This window comes from Rhinichthys klamathensis, unplaced genomic scaffold, assembly GCF_029890125.1.
Source record: "Rhinichthys klamathensis goyatoka isolate OS25496 unplaced genomic scaffold, OSU_Roscu_1.1 h1tg000019l_1, whole genome shotgun sequence".
Taxonomy (NCBI): domain Eukaryota; kingdom Metazoa; phylum Chordata; class Actinopteri; order Cypriniformes; family Leuciscidae; genus Rhinichthys; species Rhinichthys klamathensis.
Genome location: NW_026606570.1, coordinates 5,595,001 through 5,614,966, shown reverse-complemented (window position 1 = coordinate 5,614,966; position 19,966 = coordinate 5,595,001). Strand labels below are relative to the sequence as shown.

Sequence of the window (19,966 nt, the reverse complement as noted above, 5' to 3'; positions counted from 1 at the left end):
AAAGTTATATGCTGTCCTGCTTTAACTGTGGACTTCTTTATTAATGCACTGAAAGAAAGGACTTTGTAATTGCTTTAAATAAAACGCTTTATTTCTTCTTGTTGAAAGTCAAAAATCCCTTACAATATAGACTTTCACAAGAGCAAATGCCCAAATCGGCATGAAAGTGAGTTGAGGGAACTAATGATCCACATAGGCTATGTGATAAATGATATAGGCCTATAGGCTTTATTTTTTTTTTATTTTTATTTTTTTTATCGACGAAAGCGAAAATAAACGCGTGGGTTTGGAAAGACACACCTTCATTGAATCCCTTCTAGTTTCCAGAGCGAAGTGTTTCTTCCCCAGAAGACAGTTGAGGGCGACAGAGGGAAATATGCTTCCAGTGTCTCAAATCTTCAGCGTGCCTACTAAGTACTTGAGATTCGGCGACTTGACTAAACGCTTGTACTTCACCTCAGCGAACGATGTCTGTGCCTCTTTGGACTTAACTTTCTAGTTTTCTGCATCTACAGTATACTGTCAGATGGAGAAAGTCTGCATTGCGCCTCTCAGGTTCCTCTCTTTGGAAAGCACTACATTTGTCAATTGGGAAAGACTACGGCATGTAGTGTTGTAATCCAGTGGTGCATTAAGACCTTCAGCAGTTATTAAGGGACGTTGTGATATGGAAGTAAATCACCAACTCTGTCATGTCTTGACTGCAGCAAACACTCCTGAGGAAGAATGAAGTAAGCGCGATGGAGCCGGACAATGCCCCGAACTCCAGACTCAAAGCAGCTGGAGTCGGGGGGTGAGTAACGTCATGACAATAGATAGATAGATTTCACACAAACGTTAAATGGGTCATAAATTATCCTGTTGGCTGTCAGCTCGGTTACATAAGGTAGAATGAGTTCGCGAAGGGAGGTCCGTTATGATGTCCATTCTTGAGTTTGGGGAAACTTGATGAATGAATGGGACAGCAAACTTGTTTAACTTTGTTGAACAGCATTCTATCAGAACCAGAAGTAAAGAATTGTTTTATACCTACCAAAATATACATATTTGTTTTAGATTAACTTATATTTTCTGATTTAATGATTTAATTGCTTTAAATTGTGTAACCAGTGGTTATATTGAGTTTAGGAGTTATTTAGGCTACTTATTTTTTAGTGTCCTGCTCAGCTGTTTTGTCATTAGGCTATATACTTAGCAGGGGCGTAGCAGCCATTATAAAAGTGGGGGGGACAAAATGGTGTGGTGATGTGACCCAAAGGTCAGTCCTTCCAGAAAAATGCAGTTTTTTTGTGATTGTTGCGGGCAAAAATCCTTGATTATGCGGCGATGGAATATGCAGGATATTTGCAATTTTATGTGATGAAATTGCGGGAACTTGCAAAAACTGCGGTTTGATGAAAAAGAGAGAAAAAGTGATTCCCCAACACCCTGTTCTCACTAGGCTACTACCTTAATGTAAAGAGCTATTTCTTATTACTTCCTATGATAAGCAAACATACTACATCACAGAAAGTGCTGGAATATTTAATATTGTTTTATTTCAGACCTTAATAAACACACGGCTCAAACTTACAAAACATTGATGAGTCAAACAAGTTCTGTAGCTTTACAAAAGGAATATGCTACAACTTCTGTAAAAATGAATAAATAAAATATGAAAAAAATGTTTCCTGTTTTACAGCTTTTTTTCATTTTTTTTTTCAATGATGTTCATGTCGAGTAATTACGTCACTTCATAACGTTCCCATGGCAACCGGGGGAAACGGCTGCTCTCGTGTGAAGCAAACGCAACATTTTTCAACTTTCTGCTAAGATATATGACTTTTTTTTGCAACAAAAATGCGGGGATTATGAAATCATACAAGCCCCGCATATTTTGCGTGGAAATCGGCAATTTATACGGCAAAAGTGCGGCGTATTTGAAAAAATGCCCCCGCATAAATATGCAGACTTTGGCTGATTATGCATTGAATCATGCGATCGCATAATCGCGTTTTTTTGGAGGGACTGAAAGGTGATGTTCATAATAATAAATTCTAGATGGAATAGCAATTGGCATTTTACAGCACCCTAGTGCCAATTTTGGGAACATGCCATGATAGTTTACAGCAACCTATTTTTGTGAAATCATACTCGAAATAAAAAAATATTGCAGGACTTGGGACTTTCAGACAACTGTGGACATATATACTTTATTTTTATGAAATAAAGATATTTTATGATATTTACAATATTTCAGTTAAACTACACTTGAACAATAACTTTTATCTTACTTAACAGTTGGACCAAAAAAAGTGTTCAATGAGTACAGAACAGATTACATCTAGCCTACAGTAATTTTATACAACCGACATTTTATAAAAAGATATCAATAAAACCTAAATCAATGTATTCGGTATTGGACATCAATTTAACATTGACATGTTGAATTTACATTGCATTTTGGTCACCCGACGTCGCAACCAAAATTTAACCAAATATCAACGTCTTATGACGTTGTGTGCCTGCTGGGAATAATCTATGTCTCATTTAACAGACGCTTTTATCCAAAGCAACAAGGAGAGCATTTAACACACACTCGGCACAATCCAGCGCGACGTGAACCCATACGGGTTCTGTTGTCTTACACGTCTTACAGCGTTACAGTAGGTTAAATCATAACAAGGAAACTTTACGTGTGATTCATATCATCGCGACATACTGTAACAGTGTGTGTTTGAAAAAAATGATGTAGTCCTCTGCTTTTTTTCTGGGGTGCATTAGACGGCCAAACAGCAAAGCGACTAAACAAACACGAAAATTCGCAAGAGCAACAAAAGATTTGAAGCTCATGGCAGACGCGCCCAATAGATGCTTCGCGCTGTGATTGGCTGAATGCTCACTCAAGTCTAAGTAACAAATCAGAGAACACGGGCGGAAATATTGGCGCTGAGTAAAAAAAATGCGGGGGACAGAATCACCTGTTTCTAAAAGTGGGGGGGACGTGTCCCCCCCGTCCCCCCCGGTTGCTACGCCCCTGATACTTAGTATTTCAATTGTTTTCCAGTAAAATATCTAAAATCAAATAAGATCAGTTCACTTGAGAATCAAAATTGCGTAACACACTTTTTCAGTTTTTAATTTTAATTTAACTTTTTCACAATTTAATAATTTTGTACCTTGTTTGGCAAACTTTTTTTTTCTTTATTTTAAGCAAAGATATCTGACAGCATTTTGTGAGGTATAATTTAAGACAAAATTATATAATGAGTATACAATTATATAGTTAGTTTATTGATTGATTTATTGATTGATTGTGTTTTTTGTTTGACGTTTTTCTAGCCTAAGTTTTCTCATTTGTATAATTGGCATAGGGTGATCAGTTGTTAAATATCTTGATTGCATTTGTATACAATTTCCATTTTATGTACTTGATTAGGGGGTGAAGGGTTGAAATCTTGTGTTTAGATTAGTGCAGTCTCTCTCTTGCACTCTCTGAACTGTATCATTGTCCATGGTGGGAGTGTGTGAAAAAAGGATATGAGAGTGGGAGTGGGAGGGGGTGGCAAGTGTTTAGTTCTTGTGGCTGTGACAGAAAATGCTGACTAAAGTAAAACTACAATATTTGGTCACGAATGGCATTCCCACATCCACAGTGTCAGCACATGGGGGCAGAAAAATAATATATAACTAAACACCAGAGTAACGGAGGAGTCTTAAAATGTCATGTAAATCCACCTTTGCTTATTGTCACAGAATCAACCATTTTTGCTGCATAGTGCAAATTGATCAACACTCATAAATAGAATTTCAGTGACACTGCAGGAGCACCTAGACTACCCCTAATTCATGTTTCTTGGGTGATAGATCAAATTTAATAATTTAAGAAGAATCAACTCATATTGGATCTACACTAACCTAAATATTGAATTATGAATTATAGTCAACGAGTGCATTGAATCATTGACCATAATTCAATGCACTGATTTTAGTGTATCGGTTTTTGATTGATTTAAGAGCTCTTAGAAGGAAGCTTTCAGAATTTCCTCACCTTGGCATACTGAGAGGAAACACTCACTTTCTATATGGAGCATCACAAATTTTTGGTATCCAGGCAGATGATAAGCATTGACTGCCTACTGAGCAGAAACAGCTGTTAGGGCTTTACAGTAAATACTGCTGCTGCTGCCAAGTGTTACTGGGTCTACAGGCAGATGGAGCACTGCTTTTGGACACTGACTAGACTGATAATTTAGATGGATATGGTGATGCTTTAGTGTAGAATGGAACAATGTGATGATGATCCCGATACTTTGTTTTGTTTCTGTAGCTGAGAGAAAAAAAGTGGGGACCATGCAGTAGCAAAGAGTTTTTGGTTCTTTGGTTTGACCTTTCATGGGTTTTAAATAACTCTCTCAGAGGCCTTGTTGTTTTCTCAGTGTTGCAATTCACTACAGTTGGACCTTTAAGCTGCTTGTCATTCATTGTCATTTGAGAGATTGGACACATACGCTTTGAAAACATATTTCTAGTCAGTATGCATGTGGGAAATTAATGTTTGAACTTTATTAAACTCTTAGGATATACACTACCATTCAAACGTTTTGGGTCAGTGAAATTTTCTTTTTAAATGTAAAAAAATAAAAGAATATTTTATTCAGCAATGGTGCATTAAAGGGGACCTATTATGCAAAATATTTTTATTAATCCCCATAATTCATAAGCAGTGTCTCAGAATAAGCCGTTTTCAGTTTATGCTTAGGCCCCGCCTACAACTGCTGATGGACTCATTAAAGAATCCTAAAATGCATCAATTTTCACAAAACAATATTAAGCTGCACAACAACTGTTCTCAACATTGATAATAATAAGAAATGTTTCTTGAGCACCAAATCTGCATATTAGAATAATTTCTGAAGGATCATCTGACACTAAAACTGCAATAATAATGCTGAAAATTCAGCTTTGCAATCACAGGAATGCATTACATTTGAAAATATATTAGAACAGAAAACAGTTATTTTAAATGTTCACGTTATTGCTGTTTTTATTGTATTTTGATCAAATAAATGCTGCCTTGGTGATTGATCATAAGTCTTCTTTAAAAAATATTATTAATAAATAAACTTTTGAATGGTATTGTGTAAACCAGTTTTATTTTAAATTCATTGTCTGGGGTAGTTCTTCTGTGGTTCAAAATTGTGGATAAGGCATAACATTAATATTGGCAGAAAAACGACTGGAAATTAATTCATTTTACTAAGTTGTATCTACTGTTGATATTAATGCCTGAGCTGTGATGTTGCCTGGAGGCATTGTAAAATCACAAATCACTTTCAACTAAATGTTGATTTGGTCAGTTTGTAACTGTAATTCATTTATTTTTTTTAACAGGAGAGCTGTCTTTCTCTGCATGGTTCTTTACTGTACATGCTGTCTGAGGTTTTCACAAGCACAGTCTGCAGGTAAGTGATTTTCATTCATAGATTTTTAAAAATCTGTATATTTTCTAACACAATTTTAGTGCCTGATCAGCATGCAAACTATGCTTATGTTCACGTTCACCATGGTCTTGACATCTGTGTCATAACCCTGTACGTTACATGAGCACATGGGTTTATTGAAGTCCAAAGACCTCACACTGCCTTGCAATAAAGTTTCAGGATACTTGACAGGACTTGGATAAATAGACCTCTAATGTTACAACCCATTGGAGTTTTCCATGAGTCAGAGGTGAAAGAGGCTACAGGTACTTTGTTTTTAAGAAGCAGTGTGCTCCGTATTTGCCAGAGTTAACAATATTCAGATGATATGTGGAGCAGCCTTTGATCAACAACAAATGACTGGTCTGAGTCTGTTTATTTTTCTACAGTAAATCAGAAGCCATTGCTTCTGTGATTCTATATGCTTTGCGTTTGATTCCAACCTCATTTGAATGGCTTTGTGCCCAGCGCTTGACATTAACTTTTTTGCTCACTAGCCAATGTGGCTAGTGGTTTTCCAAAATGACTAGCCACGCAGCATTTTTACTAGCCACAGTTTTGTTGTTGTACGTTTTATATGATTAAAATTGACAATGGGGCTGAAAACGTGCTAAAATGAACTAATATTATCATTAGCTCTGATAAGGTTGTTAAGCTCCTTTTTTGATAACATGTTGTCTAAGATACACACATAAAATAGCTTCTTATTGTATATAATAAAAGTGCTGCATTGTTTGTTTGTTTTTTGTTTTACAGCAGTAAATACTGCAATACAGAGTAGAACAATTATCTGCATTAGAAACAACGAGCAAAGAATAAATAATAATTTTAAAGAAAAAATCCACAATTAAGGCACCAGGATTACAACTTTATATAGGCTATATAGGACTATATAGGACTTTGGATTGTTTGTTTTGCATCAGCTTTTCCTCAGAGCTCTGACTTAATAATTATCATCATGAAGCTCTGAGTAACTGGAGATATGTCCACCTGAAACAAGTATAGGCCTACAGGTCTTTATTTTCCAGATTATTCCCACAAGCGCATCTCCTGCTTTCTTTCATGGCATGATTAATTTTATTAAAACATAGAATTAACTCTGGAAAGATAGTTGTGATATGACGTGACATAAGGGCAGCCCTGCTAGTAGTTAGGCCTACACCGTGGCCCTTAATCATGAAGATGATTTTTGCTTTAATACCGGCCATGCACACTCACGAACTGACTGAACGCTGTGTTGATGTGTGTGTGTATGCGACCAGTCACGTGTGATGATCGTTCGTTTGGCGCGCGCACCCTCGCGCAGCGGCACTGCAGGAGAGCGTGAGACACGCCGGTGGTCTGGATTCTCCTGCTATTAAAAAAAGATCGCTATATCATCACATTAAGTTGATAATTAAGGGCAGACTAAAACAGCCCAGTTCGTCGCACAGTCCGCGAGTTTAATCTCCGCGTGTCTTCTTGTTTGCAGTGTTGTCGTTCAAGAGGATTCACGAATGGACCAATGAGCAAACACTAAACTATGTGCAGGTGGTACTCATGGGAGTGGTAGTGGCATAGTGTCAAATTGCAATTCGTTTGTTATGTCAGATGTCCTTTGACAAGACTACAAATCTTCAACACGCCAAAGTGGCTAGTGAGAGTGACTGTGTTACCCGCCACGGGTGAAATGCAACCGCATTTGGCGGGTTGGCGGGTGTTAATGTCAAGCCCTGATTGTGCCTGATTGGATCTCACAGACTGAGTCTGCTTACTGTAGTTTTGTAGTTTTTAATATTGGACAGATCCTGTATTTACTTCTAGCATAAATAATGCTGGTGGTCTATTCCTGCAATATACAACTGTCAATTCAATTGAGGTATTGTGCTTTGTAGAGATTCATTGAAATTACAGCACTGAGCTATGCATGACATAAAGAACGAGCATGGGCACTTTTTAAGATGTTAAGATGTACATGTTTGTTTCAATCAAGTGGTCTAAACTTATTGATTTGATTCTCATTCAAGGTGTGTCTAGATTTCCCACATCTGCTTTGACCAGATTTAATCTGGGTGGGTGGTTCATAACATCTGTCACATTCAGGATAACTCATTCATGTACATATAACATGTGGTGCTTCTGTGTCAGACATTAATGAAATGCAACAGCCATCATGTTTTAAACAAGTCATGAAAGGTGCCTTTGTTCTTGAGTGTATGTTTGATGTTTTTACCATATGTGAAACAGTCCATATAGCACATTCTCCCTCTGCTGGCTGAGATTTATCCAGGTATCCGCTGCATGACTTATGATCAAGTCATCTTTGTGAGCCGTTGCTGGATAGTTTCTGGAATTCTTCTCTAGCCTTTGCTCTTATCTTAAAGTATGATTTCCTGGGTATGACAATCCACTTTCCACTGACATTTCATTCTGACATAACGTCCTGTTGCCCTTGAAATTATGGTAGATTTCAGCTTGCTTCTGGTCAAGTGATCTACACACTTTACTGTCCCATTTCAAATGGATCTACTGACTTAAACAAACTGACAGATGAGAAGGGAACTGAACAGAGCTGGATGATGACATCACTGTTATTTACATAAGCTGATTTATAGCTGAATTGAACTCATTTCATATTTGATTATCTTTACACAGTTATTGAACAAAACTGGATCAACATTGAACTAACTTTAGCTGAACAATGACACTTTTCTTTTTAGAGATGCTTTACAGCAGAATTAAACTGTTTGCATCATTGAATCATTATTTTCCTGTTGATCCTTGTAACGCTGCTTTGAAACAAACTGTATTGTATAAAGCACTAAATAAATAAAGGTAGCTTGACTTGACTTAACTCCATGGAACATTAGTGTCTGTAACAGGGCCCTTACTTTGACTTTTACATTGCGTCCTGACTATGGCTGCGCCCTAAAAGTCGACTAAACATTAGTCAACGAGAAGAGGCTTAGTTGACCACATTTTTATTATTAAGTTAGTCGCCAAAAAAGGAAGTGGCGAGGTTACGCAGTCCTTAAAGGGATACTCCACCCAAAAATTAAAATTCTGTCATTTACTCACCATCAAGTTGTTGCAAACCTGTATGAGTTTCTTTCTTCTGCTGAACACAAAGGAAGATATTTTGAAGAACGATTGGAACTTTGGCACCATTGACTTCCATAGTGTTTTTTTTCCCTACTAAGTCAATGGTGCCAAACAACTGTTTGGTTCCAATCGTTCTTCAAAATATCTTCCTTTGTGTTCAGCAGAAGAAAGAAACTCATACAGGTTTGCAACAACTTGAGGGCGAGTAAATGATGACAGAATTTTCATTTTTGGGTGGAGTATCCCTTTAATGGACAGATCGTTAACAATGCTAGTCCATGTGGTAATTATGTCGGGCTGGAAATCTAAACACTTGACTTTCATTCATTGACCAAAAACATGGTTTATCATTTGAAACATACAAGTAGTAGCCTAACGTTAGCCACTTTATCTTGTGGAAGATAAATTAGTACCGCGTTTTACTGCATGCTAAACTTAAGGTGCATTTCTCTCTTAATGCGCATTCACTATACTGTGGGGGAGATGACGAGTCGGTGTGGTCAACTTTACCTTGGAGAGTTATTGGAATACTTCTCTAGCTGTTGCTTTACACTATTTTTAGTGGTAAGTATGATTTCCAGGGTATGACATTCCACTTTCCACTGACATTACATTCTGGCATCGTTCATCTTTTCAGCCGACACAGACTCAAAAATCACTAGTTTATTAATAAAGTGTTAAAATGTTCAGGCAGTCTCCTTGCTGTTTTTTTCCAACACATTCATAATCATTACTTTTGCCGGTGTGCTGTGGCAAGCTTTATATATATATATATATATATATATATATATATATACATATATATAATTAATATCATAAGCGTCCAATTAGTCAACTAATTGCTCAAATGAGTGACTACTAGTCAACGAGAAAAATCTTTAGTCTGGGGCAGCCGACCAGTCCTGATCAAAGAGGCTTAATATAACGAGAATGGAAGATTATAGTGTCCCTATCCATTGCATTTGTTTAGGACCTTCCAGAAGTACATAATTGGGAAATCTGTTTGTTCACGGGCACCCAGTTCTGCAGGCCTTTTGTTTTGAGCCAGACCAGTCGCCAGCTAGACAACCTTTTACCCGGGGAACAAAAACATGTTTAAATGACCAGAATTTACAACAGCAATGTTCAAAGGAAGGCATAAAAATGTGACATGAGGTGTAGCCAAGTATGGTGTCCAATACTCGGAATTTGTGCTCTGTATTTTACCCATCCAAGTACACACACACTGCAGTGAGTATTGTACACACACACACACACACACACACCCAAAGCAGTGGGCAGCCATTTTGCTGTGGCGCCCAGGGAGCCAAGGGCACCTCAATTGTGGGTAATGAGAGTGGAAGAGAGCGCGTTTAAAAAAAAAGTGTAAGATGTAATGGCAATGCAGCAATGGCTTGATGTGGCAAGATCAATTGTGTCAACTGGTCCTAAACTCGCTCACACTGGCCCTAGGTCAGTGGGTCATGCTTATCCCTGAGCCCTGCTTTAAAGAAGTTTATTTCATGCTGTTTCAGACTTGTTACTGTGATTTGTGAGTAGAACCAGCGGTTGTTCTTCATGTGTTCTGTTGAGGAGGTGCATCGTGATTTATGTGAAATTATTCACATCATTAATTTTCTAAATTCAGAGCAGTTGTTTTCCTGCTGTTTGTCAGGAGATGATCTATCACCTCTTTCTGACTTGCTTGATAATGAAGTGGCCATTATGTTAGTAAATCTGTTTATATTTGCTTACAATACTACTGCAGACATAGTGCTCTCTTTCAACAATCCCGTCCAATCTGCTGATCATCATCTGGGTTTATGGGGGGCGTGGGGAGTCCATGCGCATTATTCCATTTACATGTGCTTTTCATTTAGTGCTCATTGGGTATATTTTATAACCGCAAATGTTGAGCTGGATTTTGTTTAGTCGGGATGTGTTTGGGTTAGATTTGGTTTTGAAATGCATACACTCATTTATTTTTATTCTAAACTCATTACTGACTGTTTAGAAGTGACAGGCCTAAGATAGATGGTATTGACTGTTTCTTTTTCCACTTTATGCATCATATCTGCTTGCTAGCAAAGGGATCACATGAGGCATTATTGATATTGGTCATAGCAGTTGTTTTACAGCCAAAGAAAAAAAAATCTTATGTATGGTCAATGTTATAGTCTTGATTTCCAGTAAAATGATAATTTTGCAAAAGTAGCAAAATTGTTATAAAACTTCATAGATGTTAATTTTTCTTATAGCCCAGTGCTTTGATAAAAAATTAAAACAAATAGTGAGGCTCATGCTTATAATATTGCCAGTAAAAAATATACATAAAAAGAAGGGCTTATTATCTTTTGCTAAGTTTACCTTGTTTTTCTTTATTGGGAAACAAGACAAAAATACAGATTTAGAAGAATTAATCCACAGTATGTATACTATGTACATTGTTGTTGTTTTTTGCCATCTTATACCCAAATCGACATATAAACTGGAATGCTTGAGGAAATGTGCTTGTGGTTTTGTAAATCTTACAGGGACGTTTGAGATGCACTCCCACTCACTTGACCTAATTTATTGCAGACTTCTAACGATCTAATGAATTTGTAGTACAGTTTAATGAATCTGTAAAACATAAGCCCACACAGTGTTATTTTTCTACTTGTAACAATATCAGCAGAGTATTTAATGGAAAACTGAAGCATTGCCCCAGATGAAACATTACCTTTGCCACATATGTTTTACACATGCTTTTGTTAATGATCTGTTCTTATAATGAGCTCAGTGTCTCAGTGTGTGAGAAACAGCTGCAAGCCTTCAGTCGACTGTGACGAGATCCATTTTGATCTAAATGCTTTTTTTTGTCACATTACATATATGTATATTAATTATTCCTGCAATTATTTGTGGTTTTCCTTTTTGTAGATGTGGACGTGCTACAAAGACTGGGATTGGTTGGGAAAAGACCACCTGGGACACGCTCCACACCTCAAGGTGTCATCCCCTTCAAATCAGGAGTCATCCTAACCCAGAGGGCGAGAATTGACATCCCAGTGAGCTCTGTCGTCCCTCCATCACTGGGCTCTGCGTTCACTCTCATCCTTAGCGTATGTTCGCATCGTATAAACAATGCTTTCCTCTTCACCGTTGTGACAAAGAGGAAAAGACTGCAACTAGGGGTGCAGTTCATCCCTGGGAAGATCTTAGTTTACTTGGGCCAAAAGAACACGGTAAATTTTGATTATGATGTTCATAATGGCCAGTGGCACAACCTGGCTTTGGACATCCAAGCCCAAAGGGTTACGTTATATACTTCTTGTGGGAAGACAAGTATGCATGCAGATTTGCATTTTAAAAATGAAGAAACGCTGGACCCAGAGGGCTCCTTTCGCTTGGGAAAAATGAGCCAGAACTCTGTGCAGTTTGAAGGAGCCATCTGCCAGTTTGATATTCATCCCTCTGCTAAGGCAGCTCACAATTATTGTAAGTACATTAAAAAACAGTGCAGGGAAGCTGACACTTATCGGCCTAACCTCCCTCCTCTTTTACCACTATTACCCCTGGACTCCAATATATCTGTCACCATTCAGACCCCAAACATTGTAACAGAGATAAATCACAGACATTTTAGCTCTAAATCTTCACTAACACAAGACAAGATACACAATCATGAAACCTCTACTTTAATGACATCTCAGTCTGTACAAAGCACAGTGCCACCAACGATAGCCCAGCCCACATTACATTCCCCCCTACAGGTCACAGCACAAACTGCCATGGCCTCCTTTGGGAGTAGGACATCACAAATATCTCCAAAGCCAACTCAACAAAGCAACCCCAGGAAGAACCTTGTAAGAGCTCCTATAAGGCCACAGATATTAAAAGAGGACAGGATGGCTGACACTGCCGGACCAACAGGCCAACAGAAAAACAAATTGGATATCCAGACCCCTTCCACAACATACCCTAAAACTTCTAGCACATTCACGGTGTCAGAGACTACAACATTAGCATCACGGAGACCTCTACAAAAGGAGACCTCCTTTTTCAGAACCAAATCCACCACTTTTGAGCCTGTCACCCCTGCGGCCACAGATGGTTTCCAAACCTTTGACTTTGAACCAACCCAATTCTCCTTCTTGGCAGAGTCACCTGGACTGAAAGGAGAACCTGGACCACCGGTAGGATGTTCTTTAATATTTTTTGTTGCCATGCTCTTTGTATTTTTCACATTTAAATGGATTGAAATTGGAAATGTGGTCAAATGTTCTGCTAACATTTTGGTTAGAAGGACACATAGGTCTTAATCATTATTTTCTCATTGGTGCTGAGGTATTGACAACTTGTTCATAGATTTGTTTGACAACTTGTTCATAGATTTGTTTGAAAGACATGACGAGTGAGTTCATGAAAAATTATGTAGTAGTTACTACGATTGTGGTCTCAACCTTTAACTGGGTTGGTAACAATGAAAATATACATTGTTGGGTTGATATTGATAACTGTCCTGATATCATAATGAATAAAAGAAGGCATCAATAAGAGCAAGAAAACCTTATTTAGTAGTTTGACAATGTTTTTTATTATATCTTAGAAAAAAATATATTTTAACAACATTATAAATATTTTAACTCCTTCACTGCTTACTTATACACAAAAAACGTATGTCTTCCCAATCAAAGTCATGTAGTGTGACTTTCCAATATTATAAATATTTGAACTTTTTGACTTCTTACTAATAGTCAAAAAACTTTTGTCTGCCAAATCAAATGAAAGTCATGTAGTCACTAACTCACAGTCATGTGGTCAAATAAACTTGCAGAAACATGCAAGAAAACACGCAAAAAACATAAAACTTATAGACCACCCTTATGACTGTATGTAATGGTCAAGGTCAGCAAGTCTCTTAAAATATCCGAAAATTTGATCTTTTTTGGCACGGTTAGTTCAGGTTGTAAAAAAAACTTAAAGTAATTTGTCTGTCAAGCTAGCAAAATGATCCATTTATTTTATTGTAAAATGTTATTATTGCAGGCTTTTCCCTGATGATTTTTTACTGAAGGTAGGGATTTGCTTGCTGAAATACTCAAAGCTAAGTCAGGATACAGAACCATAACAACAAGGTCTTCAGCTTTCAACAGACCACTAGAACTCTGTAGTATGAAGACCATTTTCTTTCTTTTTTTAAACAGTGTCTTATGGTGGCCAGATGGCTAGTGCTGCTTTGCTTATTTTGAAGAATGGTAAAATGTGAAATATTGGCTGTGGCCATGGTTTTTCTTGTCTGCACTGGCCTTGTCATCTGCCTTCATATGTTATATTTAACTCTTTCCTCGCCAGCGTTTTAGAAAAGAGCCAAAAGTTTCATGACCTCTAGAATATTTTGTTGTAAATGCAATATATATCAAAAGAAAAAAGAGACCCTATGCTTTTAATCAAAAACAACCTATTCTTGCTTAATGCAACTTATCAACACTTGAATGTGGGTAAGTTAAAAAAAAAAAAAACATTTCAGCAAAAAGCTGAGAATATCATGTTTTTGTCAAAGACTCTGGATCAGATTCAGTACGATGATCAAAAGAGATGGAGTAGATCGAGTCCATCAACACCAACAAAGCTTGCACAGTCCTATTCATCGTCCTGGGTTGACATTTCATTTGGTAACGTTAGGCAGTTTTGATTTCTATGCTGTTTAATGTTGATGAACGCATTATTTTACATATGCATCTGCTTGTATAACAGTGAAAACACTGAAAGATGGAAAATCCAATCAATGGGTTGGAAGCGTTGTTTCATAAATGATGGAATTTCCATCAATGGTGGGGAAAGAGTTAAGTGCTGACTGTAGTAGCATTGCATTAATATGGATTCTTTGTCAGTTGGTTTCCAACTTCTTGAGGAGTTCAATACATAACATACCACACACTACAAAACTACATCTTTTACCAGTTAAACAACTTCTCTGGGTGCAAACTGCTGGCTGAAGGCTGGAAAATTGTGTCTTCGTTGTTGCCTTTGAGTTTTTGGTGGTCTTGGTCTTAAGCCTAGTTTTTAAAATCCTCTGAAAGGGCATTACAGGCCGGTAATGTGTAATGCTTACACACTTTTTCCTTGTAGTTAAATAATGAGGTCACAAGCCAGCGGGTGAGAGGACACACACTGCAAAACAATAATAATAAAATAAAAAACGTAATCAGCAGTTTGTCTTGTTTTCCGCTAAACATATCTAAACATCCTTGAAACTTAAAAGCAAGAAAAATTCACTTGAGAAGCTAAATTGTGTACATTATGGGACTTGTTTTCAGAGAATATATATATTGAATTATTTATTGTTCTTTAACCTATTGTCATATCTTTTTATTATTACTTTAAAACTAAACCTTACTGAATGTACCTTCATGCTTATACAAAGCATGTGCATTTTTTTGTCGAGTAAATTTATCTTGGTTCATGAATGTTTAGATTCTGGAAAACTAGACAAAAATGCTTATTAAACATATATATTTTTGCAGTTCTGCCTAATAAAAGCTACACAATCTCTCGTATGTACAGTATTATCATTTGCTCCCTCATTGGGAATTTGTGTTTGAGTGGAAAGACTCTTTTTGGTAGGATGAATAAAAAATATGTTATTTTTAAGCTGACAACCTGGTGGTAGGTTCTTTTTTAAATGAAGGTTGCACTGTGATTGGATGAGAATGAATCAATCAATCTTGTAACAGACTTATAAGCTTTCCTGGATATGTTTCCATTTCTTGTGCATACGATTTTTACTACAGGCTTGGGTGGGAGCAGAACTGTGCTCTATATAAAGTGAGCTGATATTTGCTTTAAAGTCTGCCGGCCTCATCCAGACCAGCACTATTATGCAGTGTATTATGGTGCTGTATATACAGTCACAGTGAAGTTCTGAACTATTTTCCAACAACAAACAACAACCAGATGTGCTGTTCAGTATGGCTGTCACACAGATAGCACTGTGCATTTTCGGGAGATATCCCCTTTAGCAATTACTATAAAAGGTCTTGTTTCCTCCTTTTCTAATCTTTTCATTCCTTCTTGGAGGCAGAGAGAGAAAGAGAGATTGCTTTTATTCAGGAAATGTGCCACGTGGAAGAGAGAGTAGGGGGCTCAAATGGGCTCTTCTGTCTTTCTTTCTCTCTGGAAATCAAAATTACCATATTAATGTCATTCACATCAAGCAGACACTGTGCGCACAATGTCTCTTGGTTTATTATGTTTGATCTTACTCCATAGAAGCTCATTTTACTTGAGCAAGGAAGTTTATTGCATAAAAACTAAAGGCAGAGTCAATGCAGTTCATGTTTATTAAAAGTAGTTTTAAAGTAGATTTCTTGAAAACATTAATAGTGTACACTTTTGAATAATCTTTTATTAGTGTGTGTTGCTTTCAAAATGATTAGAAACAGGAAGCCTGCAATTAAACACTGTGGAGTTCTGGCAGCATCGCTCAGTATGAGTATATGGGATCTTGCCAGGTCTGCAGGTGTTACGAAACATTGCCAGGAATTGTCTCGTATAATTTATTTGTAAGCAGTGATTTTCATTAGTTCAAAGTTGTCATCATATGTGTATGCAACTTGGATTGCTGCTGACACATTTTTCACTAACACAAGGTAAATTATATAAAAAACAGCATGGATGATTGTTCTTCATTAACATTGCCAGATTTTTGTGAACTTGATAGAAAGAGAATATAATAATATAACAACTAAATGTTTTTTTGACTCAATAGGCCCTTTTCACATGACGTCACGCAACGTCTGTTTTGTGTATTCTTACTTGTGTCAGTATAGTGAAAGTGGAATACTAGCGGCACTTGAATGGATTACACCCAATATTTGTATATCTGCCACAAATACAGTTAGAGGATGACTGCAGCCGCCTACATTCGTCTACATTCAAGCCAGGCGTTTGGCAGATCTCAAATGAACTTACCGCTTGGTGAGATTTTGCCGCTTGAAATTGAGGAAAAAGATGAAAATGGAGCACTAAAGTCACACACTTTCTGCTTCCCATAGTGACTCTTATACAGTGTTTGCTGTCTTTATTGCAGATGAAGTTGGTTAGATGTATTTGTCAGCATTTGTCAAATAAAAGGATGTTTTAGGCGTTTACTTGGAACAGAAAGAGTTTTCATTCAATAATTCTATGTAATTCAGCACCTGTATGTTCAAGAATGAAGGTCAACATATTAAGCTATATGCAGAGGTGTAAAGAGTACCTGTAAAGCACTTGAGTAAAAGTACAGATATCTTGCAGAAAAAAATGACTCCATTACAAGTTACAAGTCACCAATTCCAAATATTCTTCAAAAAGGTCTCTTTCAATATAACAAATTAACAGTTAAGTAATGAAATAGTCAAAGCCTACTTGATATTATGCAGGTTTTGGCCCCATGACTTGCTGCAGTCATGTCCTCATCTCAAATATGAAGCACCTGCTATTCATTCACAACTACCTGCTAATGCACTCGCATTCACGTAACGTATAGCCTTGTTAACTAATTTGGATGAGTAAAGAAGAGTAAAGATATAGTACCTTCAATGCCCTGTGAATGACAAAATCACTTCTTTTGTAGCAGAAATAAACTGCTGCAGAAAAAGTTAGGTGCCATGCAAAATGTAATGAGTAAGTGCATTTCTCATCTCAAATGTACTGGAGTACTTATTCAAAAATGTTGTCAAGTAGAGAGTAAAAGTTGCTAATATTTTTGATACTCAGTATACCTAAAAAGTAGCCAAAAATATACTTAAGTACAGTAACTAATTATTTACTCGAATTCTTACACTACTCCTTATATGTTATTAAGTATGATAGTCTACTTTCATATGTTAGTGCATTCTCTACTAGCCAGATGCACATGAATTGCTGGATCATAATTTCAGACCTGTATGTGCTCTTTTTTTGATCTCCCCTGACTAAGTGAAAGGAAAACACTGACCTCTTAAATGCAAGCTCAGTTGATTCATGTGTGAAATTGATTTAAAGCTAGATGATGTGCAAAATTAACAAGGGCGCCTATGACCGAAACTAGTCATTTGCCAGTAAAACAAGCCAAAAAGTGCAGCAGTATGGACAGTCTATTGATAACAACAGCAGTCCAATTTTGATTTATTTAAAAAATAACTTCAGTTTAGACGTAAAAAAAAAAATCCCTCTGTTCTATGCCTGTTTTCAACCTAAAACATTTAGCAGTTTTTCTCAATCGCTTTGGCACATTTTTCGAAGCTTTCTTAACATTCTCTAAACTGTAAGTTCAATTGTCACAACTGTTTGCTATGGCATCTCAGCAAAACGTAGTAACTCACCCAAAACATTTAATTCATGTTCCAAAACCTAGTTATTGTGTCAGTAAATTGGCCAATGCCACCAAAATAAAAAGTATTTGTCATCGTTTGAGCCACACTGGTCAAAATGTTTAGATGCTTTTTCACCATGGAAATATTTGTTATATACAAATTTAATGTTAATGTGTTACATGTCAACTCAAAATTCTCAGTTGCTTGTTTATTTGTACACACTCTATTATGTCTTTCTCTAACACATACAGTACATATCTTAGTTACAGTAGCCTACATGTCTTCCTATTGTTCTTGCATGACAAGAATTTTTAGTTTACATGTAACACATTTCTAAAAAGTGTACTGTACTAAAAATACAAATGTATTTATACAGTACTGATGTAGCTGCTCCTGTTCAGTGTTGTGATGTTCCTCCATGTTCACAAATAGTGGTGACTGTGCTGTCAGCAAACTCCATATTGTTTCCAAACTTGATTGGTTGATTGATAAGATTGTGATTCCTATTTCATTACAGCGGCAGGCCATTTGCCAAATTAGCAAACATTACAAAATTCTATGTCATAAATATTTATGGAATATATCATGTCTGACAGATTTTAATCACTGAATGGATCATTTAGCATGTGAACGCTCACACAATGAAAGAATGTTTAGAAGTTTGACAATTTCACTGAGAATCAACTCATCAGTTTTGATCAACAAGCCATGTGCATTTAGTCATTGTGCAAATTTTTACTCTTTTGCACACGTGCCAAAACACATGCAATTGGCTTAAATCAATAATATATTCAAATCTGATGTGAACAAGAAACTAACTGTTCAGAGATCTGAACTTACTGTTGTGAGAAAAAAACGTCTCATTTGAGAATTGAGACAAAGCGATTGAGAAAAATGTAAAATACTCAACCTCAGCATTTTTTCTTCTCTCTTCAATTTAATTTTTTTTTAAACAACCACTGAAACACTATATATTTGCGAGTTTAAGTGTCTAACTCTCAAAGTATCTTAAAACATTGACTAGAGTTCACTGCCTCCATCCAATAGGGGGATTACTGCCTTGTTTGAGAGTTCATTCAATGTCAGCAGGTAGATATTTAACTCTAAATGACCCTTTTTGTCACGATTTCCCTCCCTCCTTCTCTTTCAGGGACCTCCAGGACCTCCTGGCAAGCCAGGATTACCAGGAAAGAGAGGGCCAAGGGTAAGCGTGTTAAAATCCTTCACTTATTTTCTCATGTCTCTGTTGCCTAGCCCAGGCTTAGGAGATCTCTATGTTTTTACTTAATATTTATAGTCAACCTAATATTTCCCTGCAAGTTACATTAAGTCATTTTGTTTGCCAAAGCTGCATTAAAAGGTAATGAAATTATCGTTACTCACACTGGCAGTTTCACCATCGACCACACTACCATGCTCCAGTTTCAATCACACTCCAAATGTTACTCAAGGACATTGGAACAACATGTTCATTTTGTCAGGTGTTAGAAGGGGTAACAACATTGTAAAGTAAATTAGCATTTTAGAAATGCATCTGATAATCAGATGTATGCAAATTCCCATCCAGACCAACACAGACGTATTGAAAATGTAACCACTAAATAAATAAAAAGTTATTTCCATATTTCTTGTTCCATATTTAAATGTATTTAAAATCTTTAATGAAATTATTAGTTCACATTACAATACATTTTTGTTGTTGTTGTTAAGGCTTAATTTAAAAACGTTTTCCTCAATGTATTTAATCTCATTGAAGTCTTTCTTTGTTACAAACTGATGGTTTGTCATCAGGGTGAGTAAGTACCTTGTAGAAATGACTTTTTGCTCAGTAAGATTGTAATCAAGAGTGGAAGACAGAGTGAGACAATGAGATATCAGTCAGTCAGTGATTCAAAGAGACTTCCCTTGGTGGAAGTCTAGATGTTTTGTGTGTGAGATACCTGCCCTGGCCTATGAGACTGCCCTTTAGAGAGGCCCCTGAGGGCTGGACTGTGGGAAACCAATCTGTTGAGCTAAAGAAAGGGCTCTTTGTGGCAGTCTTATTAAAGGCATTTAAAGCCTCACCGGTGCTCACCGGCTCTTAAGCTCTTCAGAGTGGCTGGTCAAGAGCATTGGGATCCTATA

General features: G+C 36.9%; 1 protein-coding gene across 1 annotated transcript in view; it reads left to right on the top strand.

The window, feature by feature from the left end:
* The first annotated feature begins 360 nt into the window (after positions 1-360).
* Positions 361-19,966, top strand: part of col27a1b (collagen, type XXVII, alpha 1b) — a 115,004-nt gene continuing 95,398 nt past the window's right edge. The window contains exons 1-4 of the mRNA XM_056236916.1: positions 361-793; positions 5,374-5,444; positions 11,445-12,700; positions 18,993-19,046. Of these exons, the coding sequence (XP_056092891.1) occupies positions 741-793; positions 5,374-5,444; positions 11,445-12,700; positions 18,993-19,046 (1,434 nt within the window). The 5' untranslated portion in view covers positions 361-740. The remainder of the gene's footprint in view (positions 794-5,373; positions 5,445-11,444; positions 12,701-18,992; positions 19,047-19,966) is intronic.